Source organism: Trachypithecus francoisi, unplaced genomic scaffold (genome assembly GCF_009764315.1).
Source record: "Trachypithecus francoisi isolate TF-2019V2 unplaced genomic scaffold, Tfra_2.0 Lachesis_group10, whole genome shotgun sequence".
Lineage (NCBI taxonomy): Eukaryota > Metazoa > Chordata > Mammalia > Primates > Cercopithecidae > Trachypithecus > Trachypithecus francoisi.
The window spans coordinates 53,060,842-53,080,066 of NW_022681455.1; the positions used below are offsets into that span (position 1 = coordinate 53,060,842).

The window sequence follows — 19,225 nt, forward strand, 5'->3', positions numbered from 1 at the left end:
AAATTCATCACATTTTAAAATGTATCATATATTGAATAAGCTTTAGATGACTTTTTGTAAAGCAAATTTGAAAATGCTATGAAAAATCAGTTCTAAACTGTACGCTTATAGACTGAGGCACTTAATTTATTCACCTTCTTTTTTTCAGCATTGAAGATAATGATGATGATAGCAAAATGGCAGATCTCTTGTCCTACTTCCAGCAGCAACTCACATTTCAGGAGTCTGTGCTCAAACTGTGTCAGCCTGAGCTTGAGAGCAGTCAGACTCATATATCAGGTGTGAATACTTGTTTTTTATAACCCAGTGAGAAATATCTTAACCTTAGATTAAAGATTTCCAAATTTATAAGGTCAGATAATTTGCCAGATAACTGCTGCTTTAGTTCAGAATATGATGGAAGATCTAGTTATAATTATCATTTGCATATACTATTAAGCTGTTTTGTGGTTTTGTTTTGTTTTGTTTTTTTGAGATAGTCTCACCCTGTCACCCACGCTGGAGTGCGGTGGTGCAATCTTGGCTCACTGCAACCTCTGCCTTCCGGGTTCAAGTGATTCTCCTGCCTCAGCCTCCCAAGTAGCTGGGATTACAGGTGTGTGCCACCACGCCCTGCTAATTTTTTGTATCTTTATAAAGACAGGGTTTCACTATGTTGGCCAGGCTGGTCTCGAACTCCTGACTTCATGATCCACCTGCCTCGGCCTCTGAAAGTGCTGGGATTACAGGCATGAGGCACTGCACCCAACCCAGTAGTAAGCTGTTTTAAAATCTAAAGCAGAACAGTTTGTAGTGCTGTTGTTTAAGGATGCCATACCTTTTTCAGTAATAAAGATCTAACAGGGTAAGTCTGAGTTGTTGAGATAGCCCTAAGAAAACTGGAGGAATACTGGTATCATGAAGCATTTCAACCATGCTGGACAATTGTCCTGAGACAGGCTGAATGTTTAGAAATTAATGTATTTTTGGCTGGGCATGGTGACTCATTCCTCGCCTGTAATCTCAGCACTTTGGTAGGCTGACGTGGGAGGATCACTTGAGGCCAAGAGTTCAAGACAAGCCTGGCCAACATAGTGAAACCCCACCTCTACTAAAAATACAAAAATTAGCTGGGCGTGGTGGCACATACTGGTAGTCCCAGCTACTTGGGGGGCTGAGGCCGAGAATTACTTAAACCCGGGAGGCAGAGGCTGCAGTGACCTGAGATTGCACCACTGCAGTCCAGCCTGGGCAAGAGAGCAAGACCCTGTCTCAAAGCAAAAAGAAAGAAATTAATGTATTTTTAATATGTTAAATATTGTTTGGCTCAGGGCTTTTTCAGAGGAGGACAATTGAAAGTTTTCAAGGAGATAAAAGTAACTTTAGTGTTAATAGATGCAATATGGATCACACACATACATAGTAGATTATTTTTCTAAAACATTTAATATATCTGATATGAGGGAAAATAGTGTTTTATAAAAAGTAGCTTCAGATCTATACTGAAAAAACAAAAATATTTATGTCTTGATGTTAAGAACCATTCATTATTATTGAGTAGCTAAATACATTCAGGCTTCAGCTCTGAGCAATACAGAGGGTGTCATTTATAAATTTCTAGGAAGATATAAATGTACTGGGAATGTGGTTGTGACAACAGAATGACATACAGAAGAGTCACTGAAGGCTGATTTTCTTTTGCAGTGCTGCCAATGGAGGTCTTGATGTACATCTTCCGATGGGTGGTGTCTAGTGACTTGGACCTCAGATCATTGGAGCAGTTGTCGCTGGTATGCAGAGGATTCTACATCTGTGCCAGGTACTAAGTTTTTGTTTTTGTTTTTTAAACAACTCAGACAACGGTGAAAAGAAAGATGCTCCTTTGCCAATTTTGATAAAATTACTTGATTAGTATTCTGAGTTAAAGCTTAGAATAAACAAGTTTTGCTAAGCTGTACTTAATTTTCTCAAATAACTTAGAATTTAAAGGCTAGAATATGCTGGGTTTATAGGGTATAGAATAATATATAGGACAGATGTAGTAACCCATACTGCTTCCATAGGGTTTGCATGCCAGCTTAACTGATATGGGAAAAAGAATTATATTAGAAAAATATATTCAAGTCATCTTTATAGTAACTGTAAATCCATTGTGGTAATGGTTTAGAATAAAACAGCACTCGAATTTTCTTGTGGCTCATTAAAAGTTATTCTATATTTTGAAAATTTTTCTATGTGTGGGAAAGGACTCTATTCAATAAATGGTGCTGAGATAACTGGCTAGCCATGTGCAGAAGATGGAAACTGGATCCTTTCCTTACACAATACACAGAAATCAAATCAAGTTGGATTAAAGACTTAAATGTAAAACCTAAAACTATAAAAACCCTTAGGCCAAGGCGGACAGATCAGCTGAGGTCAGGAGTTTGAGATCAGCCTGGCCAACATGGTGAAACCCCATCTCTACTAAAAATACAAAAATTAGCCGGGCATAGTGGCAAGGGGCTGTAGTTCCTGCTACTTGGGAGGCTAAGGTAGGAGAGTTGCTTGAACCCAGGAGGCGGAGGTTGCAGTTGTGCCAGCAAGTGGGTGTGTCCAGCCTGGGGGACAGAGCAAGACTCTGTCTCAAAAAAAAAAAGAATAAATAGAATTTATAAGGAACCTAAATTCACAAGCAAAAAACAACCCCATTAAAAAGTGGGCAAAGGACGTGAACACTTTTCAAAAGATATATATGTGACAAGCATATGAAGGAATTCTCAGCATCACTAATCATTAGAGAAATGCAAATCAAAATCACAATTAGATATCATCTCGCATCAGTCAGAATGGCTATTATTAAAAATAAAAAGGATGCTGGTGAGGCTCCTGAGAGAAGGGAACGCTTCTGTGCTGTTGGTGGGAATGTAAACTAGTTCAGTCACTGTAAAAGCAAGTTTGGCGATTCCTCAAAGAACTTAAAAGAGAAACTACCGGCCAGCCACGGTAGCTAAAACCTGTAATCCCAGCACTTTGGGAGGCCAAGGTAGGCGGATCATGAGGTCAGGAGATCAAGACCATCCTGGCTAACACGGTGAAACGCCGTCTCTACTAAAAATACAAAAAAATAGCCAGGCATGGCAGCATACGCCTGTAGTCCCAGCGGCTGATGAAGCTGAGGCATGAACCCGGGAGGCGGAGCTTGCATTGAGCCGAGATCGCGCCACTGCACTCCAGCCTGGGCGACAGAGCGAGACTCCGTCTCAAAAAAAAAAAAAAAAAAAAAAAAAAGGAGAGAAACTACCATTTGACCCCAGCGATCCCATTATTGGGTATATACCCAAAGAAATATAAATCATTCTGCCATAAAGACACATGCACACATATGTTCGTTGCAGCACTATTCACAATAGGCTGACCTGGACTCAGCCTAAACGCCCATCAACAGTAGACAGGATAAAGAAAATGTGGTACATACATGCCAGGGAATAATACAAACCCATAAAAAAGAATGAGATAATAACTTTTGCAGGCCAGATGTGGTGGCTCACGTGTAATCCCAGCGCTTTGGGAAGCCAAGGTGGGAGGATCAGTTGAGCTCAGGAGTTTGAGACCAGCCTGGGCAACATGGTAAAACCCCGTCTGTACAAAAAATATGAAAGTTAGCTGGGCATGGGGGTGTGCGCCTATAGTCCCAGTTACTTGGGGGACTGAGGTGGGAGGATTGCTTGAGCCAGGAGGTCGAGGCTGCAGTGAGTTGAGCCATGTTCATGCCACTGCATTCCAACCTGTCAAAGTGAGACTTTGTCTCAAAAAAAGAGATAATATTCTTTGCAGCAACATGGATGAAGCTAGAGGCCATTATCCTAAGTGAATTAACATAGGGATAGAAAACCAAACACCGCATGTTCTCACTTGTAAGTGGGAGCTAAATGTCTAGGCACACATTGACACAAAGAAGGGAACAATAGATGCCAGGGCCTACTTGAGGGTGGAGGGTGAGAGGAGTGTGAGGATCAGAAATACCTATTGGGTACTATGCTTATTGCCTGGATGACAAAATAACATATACACTAAACCCCCATGACACACAATTGATCCATAGAACCAACCTGCACATGTACTCCTGAAACTAAAAAGTTAAAAAAATTTTTTTTTGCTATGCAAAGAATAATTCTAGTTTAATATAAGGTCATTTGAGACTAGTCTGTCATGGGCATCTTATATAAAAATATATACTTAGTCTTTATATAGAATTTTTAAAAATAACTTTTGTTAAAATTCAGTTGCTTATTTTTAAATTAATTCCATTTGGAATCTTGTAGTTTTCATAAAATGTTTGAATTTCTTGAAGACTCTTTTTCACAATTCTGTGTGCTATTTAACAAGTACCTATTAAACACCTAGTGGATTGCCACTAGGGTCTGTAGCACTGTTGTGTCAACCTAAATAACAAGCAGAGAGACTCTCTAAAAGAAATTTATTTGAGAATAATACATTGCAATGGGAATACACATGCCATATTAGACTATTCAGGGAAACAAAGGTTTTTAAAGGAAAAAATGAGGATTACATAATTGTTTTGAAATAATCCTTGACTACACAGATCAGTAACAAGGGTGACGCCAGTCTGAGATTGGACAGGCAGTTTCTTGGGCAGATGTCCTTGCAGCAAAAATATTTTTTTGTGTAAGGTTGTGATGGTCTTTGTGCAAAGTTGTGTTTTTTATAGTCTTTTTTGTTAACCGTACTTATTATAGAAGCCTGAGAACCTTCTCTTCATGGCCTTCTGCAGCTCTCTTTGTAAGGGTTTTCTTAACATTAGTGACTCCATTTTTATTTTAACAACTTTCACATTTTCCCCTTTTGATCAGTATCTTTCTCTGATCAGTCATCCTGTAGTTAGGTTTTGACATCCCATAGTACCAGGATAGATGGATCCTGGTTGCTAGTCTCATCCCATGTTGGGGAGAAAGATTAACGACTAGGAGTCCGTGTCAAAACCCTTTTAAGTCGCATTTGGGCAAGAAGGGACGTTTGAAGGGAATGACTCTCAGGCTGTGTCTACCTGGATTCCATTATTAAGTTTGATTTTTGTCTGTTCCATAGTCTTTTTTACTCAAAATGCTGGGCCAGCATTATTGTTAGGTGTGGTACTTCTGCAGAAATTTAACAAGTAACAGATACAAAGTTAATAGTAATATGATAATTCCAATTTGCATAATGGTTTTGAGCCATGAACCTAGGCTTAAAAATGACTAATTGAGTAGATCAGTGACCACAGGGGATTAGCTGAGACCATGTAATCATGTGATCTGTTTTCTTATTTTGTGTACATGGGTCTCAGCTTTATCAGAGGGATTTATCTAGGTACAGCATGTAGTACTAGTGATAGCACAGATATTTTCTTCTTTAACCAATGAATACTAAAGGATTTCTTGGGTTAGGTTCTGTTAAGTTACCAGCAGAAGCTATTGATTATGAAATTTCAGTTACACGATTATCCTGTCAAGTGAAAAAAGTAGCATTAAATGGGGGTAAAAGTCTCATTATGAAATGGTTCTGGTGTCATGGGAAAAGCTGTCTACAGCTTTCACAAAAACATCAGCTTCTCCTAATTTATGTTTGAATGTCTCTGGTCATGATATTGTTGTGTGACTCATAGATCAGGCATGAGACTTATTTCTTAAACTTTGAATAGTTTCAGCTTATAGGGCTTTAGGAACAGAAGTTTTTGTTTTTAGTTGGAGTGTTGTGGTCCAATCCTGAAGGAAACTAGGAGAATTCATGAAACAGTCCAGTGTACGTGTGGATAACAACAGGTGTATTGTTTTTTTTTAAGAAATTTTTTTTCCTACATTGATCATATAGGAATTTCAGATTTAAAAATCTCTTGAGGTTAGGAAGTCAAAGACAGGTAGACTTTAGACTTCACTTAGGGTCTTAAGGTTCTTGGGCCTGCTGGGAAGTGACAGGTTTTACTCAGGATAAGGCTGAGAACTCTTGAAGCCAGATGTTTTATGCACATTCTTAAATATGACATTTTCAGTCAAAGCCTTGGTAATATAACTAATGTTTCTAATTGTATCCTCATATAAAGAGAGTAGATTTTTATTGAACTTATATAAATAAAAATAATATGAATAGTTTCTGAATTTTGGAGAAATCAAGTAGGGAGAAAAAGCAAATGGTTCCACCTTTGTTCACAAAAGTCTACTAACATCATAAAGACATTCTCTTCATAATTTACATCAATTTTTTGTAATTTTTTGTTTTGCTGCTTGATCTTTATTAGTAGTTCTATGAACTCATGAATTTATTAGAGTTCTGGAAATTTTTATTTAGTCCATTGATCTTAAAGTTACCAGAAATCTTTGTTCAAGAGTACTGCTAGAGTCTTTTCCATGAACAGCAGCTTTGGACTATAGCTGATTGCAAATGTTTTTAGAGAATTCAGAATAATAATTGTGATGACAAAAACTTAGAATAGCCATGTAAAATCTGGTGAAAGTTCTCAGTTGACAAGGAAATTTAGTTATTTTTAGTACATGTAGCATTTTAAGATAACAACCAGAATCATGACCGACAGTGTCACATCAGGACTATCAGACTTTTATATAAATTTCATCAAATCTTTAGAATACATTAATAACATCTATACAAATACAGCTTTAGAAAATATTTAATATAATAGAAATTTATAACTAATAGCATACTAGATTTTTATGAGTTTACATAGTTTTTGAAACATTTATATCAATAACATACCCATAAATGTAACTGAAAGAAGATCTAATACTTATTATTTAGCAGTGCCTCCTATACAATTTACCAAGTGAGGTTAATCATTTGATATATCTACAGGATGAGAGATACGTTCTTTGAGGCTTTCCAGGAGCCCAACTAGAAAATCCCAAAGTTGGCTGGGTGTGGTGGCTCACACCTGTCATCCCAGCACTTTGGGAGGACAAGGCAGGTGGATTACCTGAGGTCGGGAGTTCGAGATGAGCCTGACGAACATGGAGAAACCCCTTCTCTACTAAAAATACAAAATTAGCTGGGCGTGGTGGTGCATGCCTGTAATCCCAGCTACTCGGGAGGCTGAGGCAGGAGAATTGCTTGAACCTGGCGGAGGATGTGGTGAGCTGAGACCGCCCCATTGCACTCCAGCCTGAGCAACAAGAGCGAAAATCCATCTAAAAAAAAAAAAAGAAAATCTCAAAGTTATTTTTAAATTGGAAGGCCTTAATTTAGGATCTTGATTCTGGGGAAACCTGTCAGAGATGTCAAAGGTTCAAAACATTTGATCAAAACGAAATTGCTGGCTACTGCAAAGTTACTCATTTAACCATACTGATAATCAAAAGATCTTAAAAGCAGTGCAGAAAGTTACATGGATGTAAAAGCCTTAATCCTTTTAAAGCTCAGTTTTCCTAAGTAACCAAAAACCTAATAAAGAAAACACAGGCATTATATTGATAAAACATTAAATTTTTTTTTAGGCCAGTTGCCAAAAAGATAAAGAAATACCTTTTGTAGGGTATTTGCTTCTCCTTGTGGGAAACCTATTTAGGTAACTTGGAAGTTAAACCTGATAAAAAGGGTACTTGAATTTAATTAGGAACAGGAAGTGTCCAGGGTTACGTGTCTACATTAGAAAGGAATATAAACAAGAAAACTAGTAACTTGAGCAGGAGAATGCGTGGCTCTTAAATAGCATAGGAAGTTTCCTGGTTACATGGAATAATTCATATACCATGTAAAGCCGAAAGTACAGAATCAAGTTATATTGGAGGAAAACATTGCTCTTCTAGACCTTTAAACTAAACATTTCAGGCCGGACATGGTCACACATGCCTGTAATCCCAGCACTTTGGGAGGCCAAGGTAGGAGGATTGCTTCAGCTCAGGAGTTCAAGACCAACCTAGACAATATCTCTACTAAAAAAGCAAAAAAATTACCCGGGTGTGATGGTGCACACCTAGCTACTTGGGAGGCTGAGGCAGGAAGATGGCTGGAGCCTGGCTGCAGTGAGCTATAATCACGCCACAACAGCCTGAGTGATGGAGTGAGACCCTGTCTCAAAAAAAAAAAAAAATAGGTGCAGTGGCTCACACTTATAATCCTAGTAATTTGGGAGGCTGATGTGGATTGATGGGTTGGTCCCAGGAGTTCAAGACCAGCCTTAGCAGCGAGGTGAAACCCCATCTCTACAATAAAATAGAAAAATTAGCTGGACGTGGTTTGTGTACCTGCGGTCCCAGCTGCTCAGGAGGCTGAAGCTGGAGGATCACCCAAGCCTAGGAGTTCAAGACCACAATAAACCATGATCATGCCACTGCACTCCAGCCAAGGTGACAGAGTGTGAGATCGTATTTCAAAAAATAAATAAATAAATAAATAAACATTTCAGTGTCAGGCTATTAACAGCAGAGTGAGAACTGGAGGGAAAAAATTAAGAGGAGTTGACAAAAAGGTTGAAGGAGAGAGTTATCACCCTAGCCAAGCAAAAAGATACACTTTTTCAAGGGTAGAAAGAACAGAAGGCAATGGTGTATGACCTGCAAATCATGTGCAGGAGGGGTACAGCAAAAGTTGAACTTCTGATATAAATCTGAGAAGTTTCAGAAAGAACAATTTTACCTTGAGAAGTGAAATTACCATTCTGAGTGAAAAAGACAGCATTTCCAACCTGGAACTAGGGAAATTAATTAGATTCCAGGAAGAAATAGAAACTGTAGTTTTGCAGATGGCTGTTCAACAGATTTTAGAATTTAAAAGCAAAACCTCTTTCAGTTTTATTAATACTAAGAGCAAATTAATACTTTAAGAAAACCTCATTGTTCTAACAGAGGACCAAGTTTTTTAGTTTTGTATTAGTGTATTTATAATAGCAAAGCTCAATCTTTAGAAAGACTTATAAACAATTCTCTTCAATTATAGCCAACTTCACCACACACAAAATCTTTTATGAACATTATCACAGCTTACATTGATGATATGCTTGGACTTTCTGCTCTGTTGTATACCTTCCTCTTTTTTAACCATTTTACTTTAGGACGTTTTAGTCATTTTACTTTAGGACAAAAATCAACCATACAAGATTCTTTTTTGTACAAAATTATTCTCTTTCACTTTTTTTTTAATCAAAAATATATCTTTGTAACTTTCTTCACATCTCTCTCTCCTACTTACTGATTTGTTTCTTATTCCATATTTTGAAATAGGCTTTAAATAACCTTTAAATTACACAAAATTCTTCTTTATTTAATCTTGGCTAACATGTCATAGGCAGTGAGTTTTATCTCAACATGAATGGAAAAGTCAGCAGATTTCAAAGTATAAAGAAAAAAAGAACTTAGACTATCTATATTCTATAGTTGCAGGTTTTTGAATGATGATAATTTGAGCCGTAAATTTTTCTTGATGTAATTTTGCTCATCAGTTTAAAAATGTGCACAAGAATAGGCTATAAGATGTAGTCTGCTGGAATCCCAGAAAACCTGGCATGTTTTAACATTTGAGAATCCCATTCTGTTCTTATTACTCTCTTGAGAGGAAAGAAAATTCTGCAAATCCTGTCAGGGAAAGTCAGGAGTTTAGACCTGTGTTTTAGATGGTGGTGACTGCCCGAGTGGTTTGTCTTTTTTTTTTTTTTTTTTTCTTTTTTCTTTTGAGGCAGTCTACTCTGTCACCCAGGCTGCAGTACAGTGGCACGATCTTGGCTAATTGCAACTTCTACCTCCCGGGTTCAGGCGATTCTCCTGCCTCAGTCTCCCAAGAAGCTGAGATTACAGGCATGCACCACCACGCCTGGCTAATTTATGTATTTCTAGTAGAGACAGGATTTCACCATTTTGGCCAGGCTCATCTCTAACTCCCAACCCCAGGTGATCCGCCCACCTCAGTCTCCCAAAGTGCAGGAATTACAGGTGTGAGCCACTGTGCCTGGCCCTAGTGGTTTTTAATTAGCCATCTTGTGCCCACCATTCAGAATCTTTATTTTTGCTCGTGGAAGATTTTCAGAAGAAGCAAGGGAAAAGAGTCAAACCAAATCAAAAGCCAAAATAAGAATGTTTACAAATATTTTAGCCCAGGCATTGCAGATCAAACAAAATATTAAACTGAGTGCACAGACAAAATCAAAAGTAAATTCACCAGAAGACGTGAACAGAATGTAAATTCTGTAGAAACCAAGAATACCCAATCTAAAAAGACATTTTTCTTTACACCAGAAAGGACTTACCAGGAAATACATAAAGTTTATCATCTCAAAAAGGGGTGTATGGTCCTTTATTAAGGTGACCTTATCCAAACCAGATCCCAGATTATATCAAGAAGCCTCTACCAAAAGGAAGGAGGCTCAGCCTGAAAGAAAATTCACCAGGGCAGAAAAGGCAAGCCATGGAAGTAGAGTGCTCAGAGCACTCAAGTCAGTACTGCACACTGGTTCTAAGAATCTCTGATTCCTTCAGGTAATACTCTTTTCAGATCCCACTTCTGACACTTTCGTATGTCAACCTAAATAACAAATTCCCAAAAATTATTTGGGATTAGAGCATCACAATGGGAATACACATGCCATGGTAAACCATGTGCTTATTCAGGGAGGTAAAGGCAGGCAGGTTTTTAAAGGAAAAAATGAGAAGGATTACATAATTGTTTTGGAAATAATTATCCTTGGCTACAAAGATCATTAACAAGGGTAATGCCAGTTCAAGTTTGCACAGGCAGTTGGCTGGGCAGATGTCCTTGTAGAAGTATTTTTTGTATAAGGTTTAATGGCCTTTGTGCAGGGTTGTATTTTTTGTAGTCTTTTTTTGTTATCAGGCATACAAGCATGAGAACCTTATTTTCATGGCCTTTCCCAGCTCTTATCAGGATTTTCTTCACATTAGTGATTTCATTTTGATTTTGACAACTTTCATAGTTATTCCATTAACTTGTAATTGTATGTGAGAAAATACTATAAAGAAGGAATTGGGTTGGTCTGAGTGCAGTGGTCGTTTACATCTGATTGATCACAACCAGTTACAGATTTGTTTGTTCCTTCCCCACTGCTTAATTTGCCTAGCCTAAAAACAAAAACAAAAAAAGAATTGGTTAAGCAAATATTCAGAAGTAAAACTTCATGTGTCATCATAAAAGTAATTGTTTAAAAGCAAAACATTTTAAATATACATTTTAACAAATTTGAGAGGACTTATTGTTTTCAATCTGACACTGATAAGTAGTTTTTGCTTCATTTACTTATTTATGAATGAATGAACAGGACAAAGTCTTGTTCTGTCGCCCAGGCTGGAGTGCAGTGGTGCCGTCATGGCTCACCGCAGCCTCAAACTCCTGGCCTCAAGCCACCCTCCTGCCTCAGCCTCCTGAGTAACTGGAATTACAGCCATGTGTCACCATACCTGTTTAATTTTTTTTTTTCATTTTGTATTTTTCCCTGGTTCATTTAAAAACAATTTTTTTAAGAGGCAGGGTCTTGCTACATTGCCCGGGCTAGTTTTTGCATCTTTAAAACTGAATACTTAGCTGGGTATGGTGGTGCACGTGCCTATAGTCCTAGCTGTTCAAAAGGTTAAGGCAGGAGGATTATTTGAGCCTAGGAGTTCTGGGCTCTAGTGCACTATGCTGACTGGGTGTCCACATTAAGTTCAGCATCAGTGTAGTAAAATCCCAGGAGCGGGGAACCCCGAGGTTACCTAAGGAGGGGTGAACTAGCCCAGGTTAGAAATGGAGCAGGTCAGAACTCCCACGCTGATCAGTAGTGGGATCATACCTGTGAATAGTCTCTGCACTCCAGCATGGACAACATAGTGAGACCTCATCACTTTAAAAAAACAAAGCGAACAGACCCTGAATATTTTAAGTTAGAGATGGAGTTAAAAATATTTTTAGTTAAGCAGAATTATGTCAATTTGGGGGGGGGGTTGTTTGTTTTGAGATGGGGTCTCACCCTGTCACCTAGGCTGGAGTGCAGTGGTGCAGTCGTGGCTCACTGCAACCTCCGTCTCCCAGGTTTGAGCAATTCTCCTGCCTCGGCCTCCTGAGTAGCTGGGACTATAGGCACCTGCCACCATGCCTGGCTAATTTTTGTATTTTTAGTAGAGAAGGGGTTTCACTATGCTGGCCAGGCTGGTCTCGACCTCCTGACCTCGTGATCCATCTGCCTCGGCCTCCTAAAGTGCTGGGATTACAGGCATGAGCCACCGTGACCAGTCCCTGCATTAATTTTTTAAACAAAGTCCTGTTGGTGCTCCCTTCAAAATTTATCTCCAGTCTGACCATTCTACCACTGCTGCAACAACCCTTCCGACTCAGCCACTCTTCTGTTTGGTTTGGGTTACATAGTGGCATCCTACTTGGTCTTCCTGTTTCCACTCTTATACCCCTAGAGCATATTCTCCATAAACCACCAGAGTGATCTTTTAAAATAAAAGCATAAATTATGTTCAGAACCCTCCAATGGCATCCATCTCATGTAAATAACCACTCCTGCCTACATGATGCCACCTCACTTGCCCCAACTGCCTCATCGTATAGTTCCCTCTGCACAATGCCCACTTTGCCACAGCTGTGTGCTCCTGCTGACCCTTGGGCGAGCCCACCAGTCACACTTCTGCCTGAGGGCCTTGCACATGCTCTGACTGCTGCCTGAGATACTTATCCCCATCACTATGATCACCTTCCAAGAGAGGCATTTCCTGGCTTCCCTATCTTGAGATAGCCTCTATTTCCTCATCAGCATCATTTCTGTCTGCTGACTCTACTTTGTCTGTTGGTTGATTTTTGCACTAAGCATACTACCAGAAGCTTTTCTCTCAATTTGCTTTTCCACAGTAAAAGAGCAGGGCCTTTGTCTTGTCCATTAGTTTCTCCTCAGAACAGTGCCTCCCAGGTGTTCAACAAATGCTTGCTAAATAGAAGATGGCTGACAGCAAAAAGATTTATGTCTATGTGTAGGGACTTGGTCTTTATTGACATTGTGCTTTTATTCCCTAGAGACCCTGAAATATGGCGTCTGGCCTGCTTGAAAGTTTGGGGCAGAAGCTGTATTAAACTTGTTCCATACACATCCTGGAGAGAGATGTTTTTAGAACGGCCTCGTGTTCGGTTTGATGGTAGGTTGGATTCTGTAGAACTCAGCAGAAATAGTGATCTGTAATGCTGATTTTGATAAATATGCCATTTCAGTTTTCCGTGATGAATGTGAGTACTGTAAGCATGTTTAAAGGAAACCACAGTAAAATAATGCTGGAAATGTCTTAATATGATAATTTTTAACTTTTTAAAATTATTTTCATAGGAGTGTATATCAGTAAAACCACATATATTCGTCAAGGGGAACAGTCTCTTGATGGTTTCTATAGAGCCTGGCACCAAGTGGAATATTACAGGTACCACTGTAGTACACTGAGTGAGTGGAAAATTCTCTCTCTCCATGTATTAGTTAAATGGACATCTGTTCTTTGTTGCTTTTAATTTACCCACAAAATGGCCCTCAGTATTTTTATCTAGTAATACAATATAAGAATTGCACTCAAAAAACCAATAGGCTAATATAAATTACAGAATTTCTTCTGGCCTCTTTTAGATTTCTCCTTGTCTTTTGCCCTGGGTATATTTGCCTTTTCAAATAGCTTGTGCTTTTATTCCATTTTATTGCTTGCCAAATATTACCGGCATTTAGAAAAAAAATAGACATGTTAACCGTTGTGTGTGGATCTCACTTTGTTTGAAATTGTGCTTTGGAAAAAGCACAGAACTTTGATAAGACAATATTTGACTTTTATTCAATGAGTAAAACTTAAAAGTTCAACAGTTTTCCCTGAGGAAGGTGATAAAGTATCTTTGGTTCTTTGTTACTGGACTAACAGGTAGTCAGTCATATTTGTTTTAATGTTTTAGCAGTTCTTTAGCCCATGGTATTTCAGTGTTGGTTTCATAGCTATGAATAGGTGTAGGTACTGATAGGTAAGGACATATTTTATACTTCGTGTGTGGGTTGTGTTTTGGTCTTCTTTTTCTTATTACATAGGTACATAAGATTCTTTCCTGACGGCCATGTGATGATGTTGACAACCCCTGAAGAGCCTCAGTCTATTGTTCCCCGTTTAAGAACTAGGAATACCAGGTAGTATTTTTTTTTTTAATGGCTCTCCATCCAGTCTACGTTTTATATGGTTGCTTGCAGGTTAAAGTAACCCAGTGCTTCCTTCACTTAATACTGGATGATTTTAAAAGCAGTCATTCGGGGGCTTAGGAAAAATACCAGTTTCTGAGCTTTTCCTTAGAAAATCTACTTCAGTAGGTCTTTGGAGCCTTGGAATTGAGGTTTACTCAATCTTAGCTGATTCTTTTCAAACAAGAATAAACACTGTTGTAATTTGTTACTTCTTAGATTACTTAAATCCGCTTAATAACTGATTTAGATTCAATTTGTGGTTTTTTTAAGGACTGATGCAATTCTACTGGGTCACTATCGCTTGTCACAAGACACAGACAATCAGACCAAAGTATTTGCTGTAATAACTAAGAAAAAAGAAGAAGTGAGTATACTAGGTGGAATTAATAGTTTTCTTACCTTAATAGCCTATTCATCCAAGCATTCTCGATTAGAATGACAAAGAAACCCTCTCTGATTATTATAAAATATATATTAACTTCTAGCAATCACTGAAGAAAGCTGGAGAGTTTTCTAAAATGTGGTTATTTTTTATTGGATCAGCTTGTTTGTTTTTTTTACCAGATAGTTTGTTTTTTATATATGAAAATGTAAAGCTGAAATCTCTTGTGAAATAACTAGTAAAATTATACCTGAATATGTTTTTGGCTCTGCTCATTTCGAATCACAGGGGTTTTTTCTTCCTAAATTAGCTCATACAGTTAATTCTTTCCATAAGGATACTGTTAGAACTTCAGTTTCTACTGGAAATAACATAACTTCAGATAATTTTCTTCCTGCTCTTATAAAAGGAAAAAAATGCCAAGCAAATATGATTACTGACATTCTAGAGTGCTTTAAATTCTCTTAACAGATTGGTAGCCTAATTTTTTCACAACCTTTCTCCATATGCATGTTTTCAATCCTGGTTAAAAATTGTTATATGTACCCAAGAAGCCAGTTGTATGGTATTTGAAATAAATATTAATATTTACTTGTTGTCTTTATAATTAATACAGCTTTTGAAGGATATTTCTTTTGTATGAAATCCCCCCTTCTCTAACATCATATGTCAAGACAGGACAGAATTTCATCTGCGAGTCCTATAACCTTGTGGCTGCGTGTTGCTGGCATCTCCAGTTCCCTCTGATGGGTTCCTGGAGCCTGGGCAGCAGCAGCCTGAGAGACAGAGTGGCTTTGACTGTGACTGCAGGTTTCCTGAGGTCAAAATTGGGAATTTGGAAGGCCTTAGTTGCTTAGGTTTTACCTAATAAAAGAGTTTAGGAACTCCCATGTAGAATGTCAATTTTCTCTTCAGAATATGATGAAACATTCATAGTGTTTTGTTTTTGTTTGTTTTGTTTTGTTTTGTTTAGCAGCAGTATTTGCAGAAGTGTAATTCTAATGAAACATCACGGCTGTTTGCTCACTTATTTTACTGTTATTGCAAAAGATAAGTTATACTCTGTGCTTTTTCTACATCCTTCACCAATTTATCACTTTCCCTCTTAAAAAATGTCCAAGTGTTTTCCAGTAGAAGGAAATACTAGGCTTAAAGGTAGGAGGTAATAATTTTACATCCCATCTATGTAACGTTGGTTACATAGTAGTTTTACCTCCCTGGATCTTTATTTTTTTAGCTAGTAAATAGAAATAATGCAATCATATTTAACACATGAGGTTATTGTGATGATTAACTGAGATGATGATGATGATGGGGGAAAACCTGATATTTTTAGAGTATTTAGCAATTTTTAAAGCACTCATATGTTCTGGTAATATTCAAAACAACTCTTTACTGCATGCAAGTATTATGTTACTTTTAGTGTCACTGTTGCGTAATATTTCTATAAACATAGCAGTGAGGTAAGGTTTCATTATAGGTTGTGCATCTTTTTTTTTTGCAGAAACCACTCGACTATAAATACAGATATTTTCGTCGTGTCCCTGTACAAGAAGCAGATCAGAGTTTTCATGTGGGGCTACAGCTATGTTCCAGTGGCCACCAGAGGTTCAACAAACTCATCTGGATACATCATTCTTGTCACATTACTTACAAGTAGGTGAATGCAATAAAAATAACAAGGTTACACTATAAATGTATACTTCATATCCAGCTTAAGAATTTCAGATGTGTTTCTAATTTCTCTGAGTTACATTACAAACTAAAACCAATACTACTACAAACTACTACAAACCAAGAAAATGGCCCAAATGAAAAAGACTAAGCATGCTTGAGGAAGCAGAGCATCTGGAACACTCATATAGTGCCTATTGGAATGTGAATTGGTACCACCACTTTGGAAATAAAAGTAGCATTCCATGGGGAGGATGGTACTTAGTCAGCTGTGAGCTGTCCATGCATGACTTAAAGCCGTTTTAAAATACCACATCATTTTTCTTTTCCCACAGTTCAGTTACCATTTTTTGCTTTATTTCCTTTGTTTTATCCTCAGGGCTTATACACTGATTTAATAAAATTGTAGTTAGGAAAGTAAGTCTACTAAAAAAATAAGATTGCAGGTATTCCAAAGCCAAATCTGTTAGGTGATTCCTATTTAAAACTCTTTGTTCTATGCAGTAGCATTTACCTGTACATCATAATCAGTGAACTGAAGAGGGGAGGTGTGAGAAAGGAGCCATACAGAAGTACATAAAACTTAAAAAGAAAGTGAAATATCAAGTCCTGTGGCTATTAAGGTTAATTAACTCTTGTTCGATTTGAAAGAATATTGGTACGTGACTGAAGGCTCTTCGTTCTGCTTGATTCCAAAATTTTGAGAGAGAAGTTTTGAGGTCAGCTTTCATTAGCCTCTTTGCAACCTTAACCACATTGTTGAAAACTGTGTCACATTTCCACTTTACAAATAACTTTTCCCCGCTCATTTGGAAGGTCCTGACAACAGAACATTTTTCTTTCTCACTTTTGCCTACCAATTCTACTATATCTCCTTTTTGCTTCTCTCTATAATGCTGTGGAATTTTTTTCTACTTTTCAAAGAAAGAAACCTGGGCAGGTGTGAAGGTTTATGCCTGTAATTCCAGGACTTTTGGAGGCCAAGGCAAGAGGATCACTTGAGGCCAGGAGTTTGAGACCAGCCTGGGCAAAACTGGGTGACCCCATCTCTACAAAAAATAAAAATATTTGCCAGGCATGGTGGTATGCACCTTGAAGTCCCGGCTAATTTGGAGGTTGAAGTGGGAAGATCATTTGAGCCCAGGAGTTCAAGGCTGCAATGAGCTATGATCATACCACTGTACTCCAGCCTGGGTGATAGAGCAAGACCCTGTCTCAAAAAAGAAAAAAAGAAACCAAACCCTGAAGTAGAACCAAGCAATGAACAATGGATGGTTATAATTTATATTGACCCATTAGAAAAACATTTTTTATTTAGGAGAAAAAAGGACATCACAACAGGCATTATTTGTAGCTGCTAATTATCACATTGACTTCCTGTAATATTTATAAAATCACTTGAATTCTCTGCTTTTGTTTCTCTTTCTTTCAGAAGGAGAAGAATAAAAGGCAGTGGTAGCATAACTTACCACCTACTTTCCCTCCCCCGTGCCTATAATTATGCTGTTGATCATGCAATTATTAAATAATCAAATTATATTCTAGGAATATAATTCTTTCTGAAATATTTTAACAAGAACCTAATGTCTATAGCTTCTGACTTAAAAATTCTACTCTTAGGAATCTCTGAAGGACATCAAAATCACCTAATTTTAAATTGAGAAATAGTAGACACAATCTAAATATCCAGTTAAGTAAACTGTGGTACAAGCCAACAGTGAAATATCATCCTCACTAAAAATGTTTTCTGAAAAATAATGGTATGGGAAAATGCAAATAATTAAATGAAATAAAAAGCAGAATTACTAACTTTGATCTCAAGAAACACTAGAAAATATCCCTCATATGGCTCTATCTGGGTGTTGGAATTATGAGTGATGTTTCTGTATACATTTCTAAATTTTTTGAGTTTTCTACAGTATGCCTATATTATATAGAATTTCCTAAGATGAATTAAAATAAAAAAGGCTAAAGCATAGAATAACCTTCCCCAAACACAGGATTTTAAATGACTTGAGATTTCCTCATATTAGTAATTTTGTGCTTTTTTTTTTTTTTTTTACAGATCAACTGGTGAGACTGCAGTGAGTGCTTTTGAGATTGACAAAATGTACACCCCCTTGTTCTTCGCCAGAGTAAGGAGCTACACAGCTTTCTCAGAAAGGCCTCTGTAGAGCCTCAAGTCCAGTCCACTATCACTTTTGCATGAATTAAAGTATATAGCGCAAAAGAGCACCTAAGTTATAAATGTGTATATATATATATGGAATTGGAACTTATTTTAAATTGTTGGAGTTCTTTTAAGAAGAGTATAAATTGATTATTTTTTTTATTTAAAGGGATAGTTGATTCTTGGGGTGTTTTGAAATTAAGTTGGAATTAATTTGCTTAAGCATATTTATGTTGTGAGAAACCTTAATATGAAGTTTATCATGCCCTTTTTCAAGCAGATTTATGAGCAGATTTCTGTCACATAAGTCATCTTCTACTTGAGCATCCTAATATTTAAATACATCAGGGGAGAGCTCCACTGGATAAGCATTTTATTTCCCGCATGGCATAATGTTTTTGCACTAAAGGCTCAAAGTGTGAGAACCTGTTCTGGATTTGTTTGAATTGTTTCACCAATAAAGATCATAAATAAATGTTTCTTTCAAGAAAATATATTTGGATGGCCTTTTAAAAATAACAGGATATTTAATAAGAGTCCTAGATAGCCAGCAGAGACTTAAAGAATCATTGCCCCTAGCCAGGTGTGGTGACTTACACCTGTGGTCCCAGCTATTTGGGAGGCTGATGCAGGAGGATAACTTAAGCCCAGGAGTTTGAGTCTGGGAGTTTGAGTCCAGCATGGGCAACATAGCAAGACCCTGTCTCTTATTAAAAGAAAAAAAATAATTTTCTCATTTCATCATTGGTCTTTATATGTAGCCACAAACACTGACCTCATATAGGCACCTTACCAATATATGACATTAAGTGAGAGTGGAATCCCTTAGGACTGGAACACTTCAAGCTCAACC

General features: G+C 37.6%; 1 protein-coding gene across 4 annotated transcripts in view; it reads left to right on the forward strand.

The window, feature by feature from the left end:
• The window catches only part of FBXO9 (F-box protein 9), a 37,128-nt gene extending 18,262 nt beyond the window's left edge, over positions 1-18,866 (forward strand). For 3 of the 4 annotated variants that reach the window (XM_033217456.1, XM_033217454.1, XM_033217455.1), the window contains 8 exons: positions 149-279; positions 1,684-1,798; positions 12,964-13,082; positions 13,268-13,358; positions 14,000-14,095; positions 14,417-14,510; positions 16,033-16,184; positions 18,268-18,446. In XM_033217456.1, coding sequence (XP_033073347.1) covers positions 149-279; positions 1,684-1,798; positions 12,964-13,082; positions 13,268-13,358; positions 14,000-14,095; positions 14,417-14,510; positions 16,033-16,184; positions 18,268-18,376 — 907 coding nt within the window. In that variant the 3' untranslated portion in view covers positions 18,377-18,446. Of the gene's footprint in view, positions 1-148; positions 280-1,683; positions 1,799-12,963; positions 13,083-13,267; positions 13,359-13,999; positions 14,096-14,416; positions 14,511-16,032; positions 16,185-18,267 lie in introns of all 4 variants that reach the window. The other variant, XM_033217453.1, reaches the window with a different exon arrangement.
• The last annotated feature ends 359 nt before the right edge of the window (positions 18,867-19,225 follow it).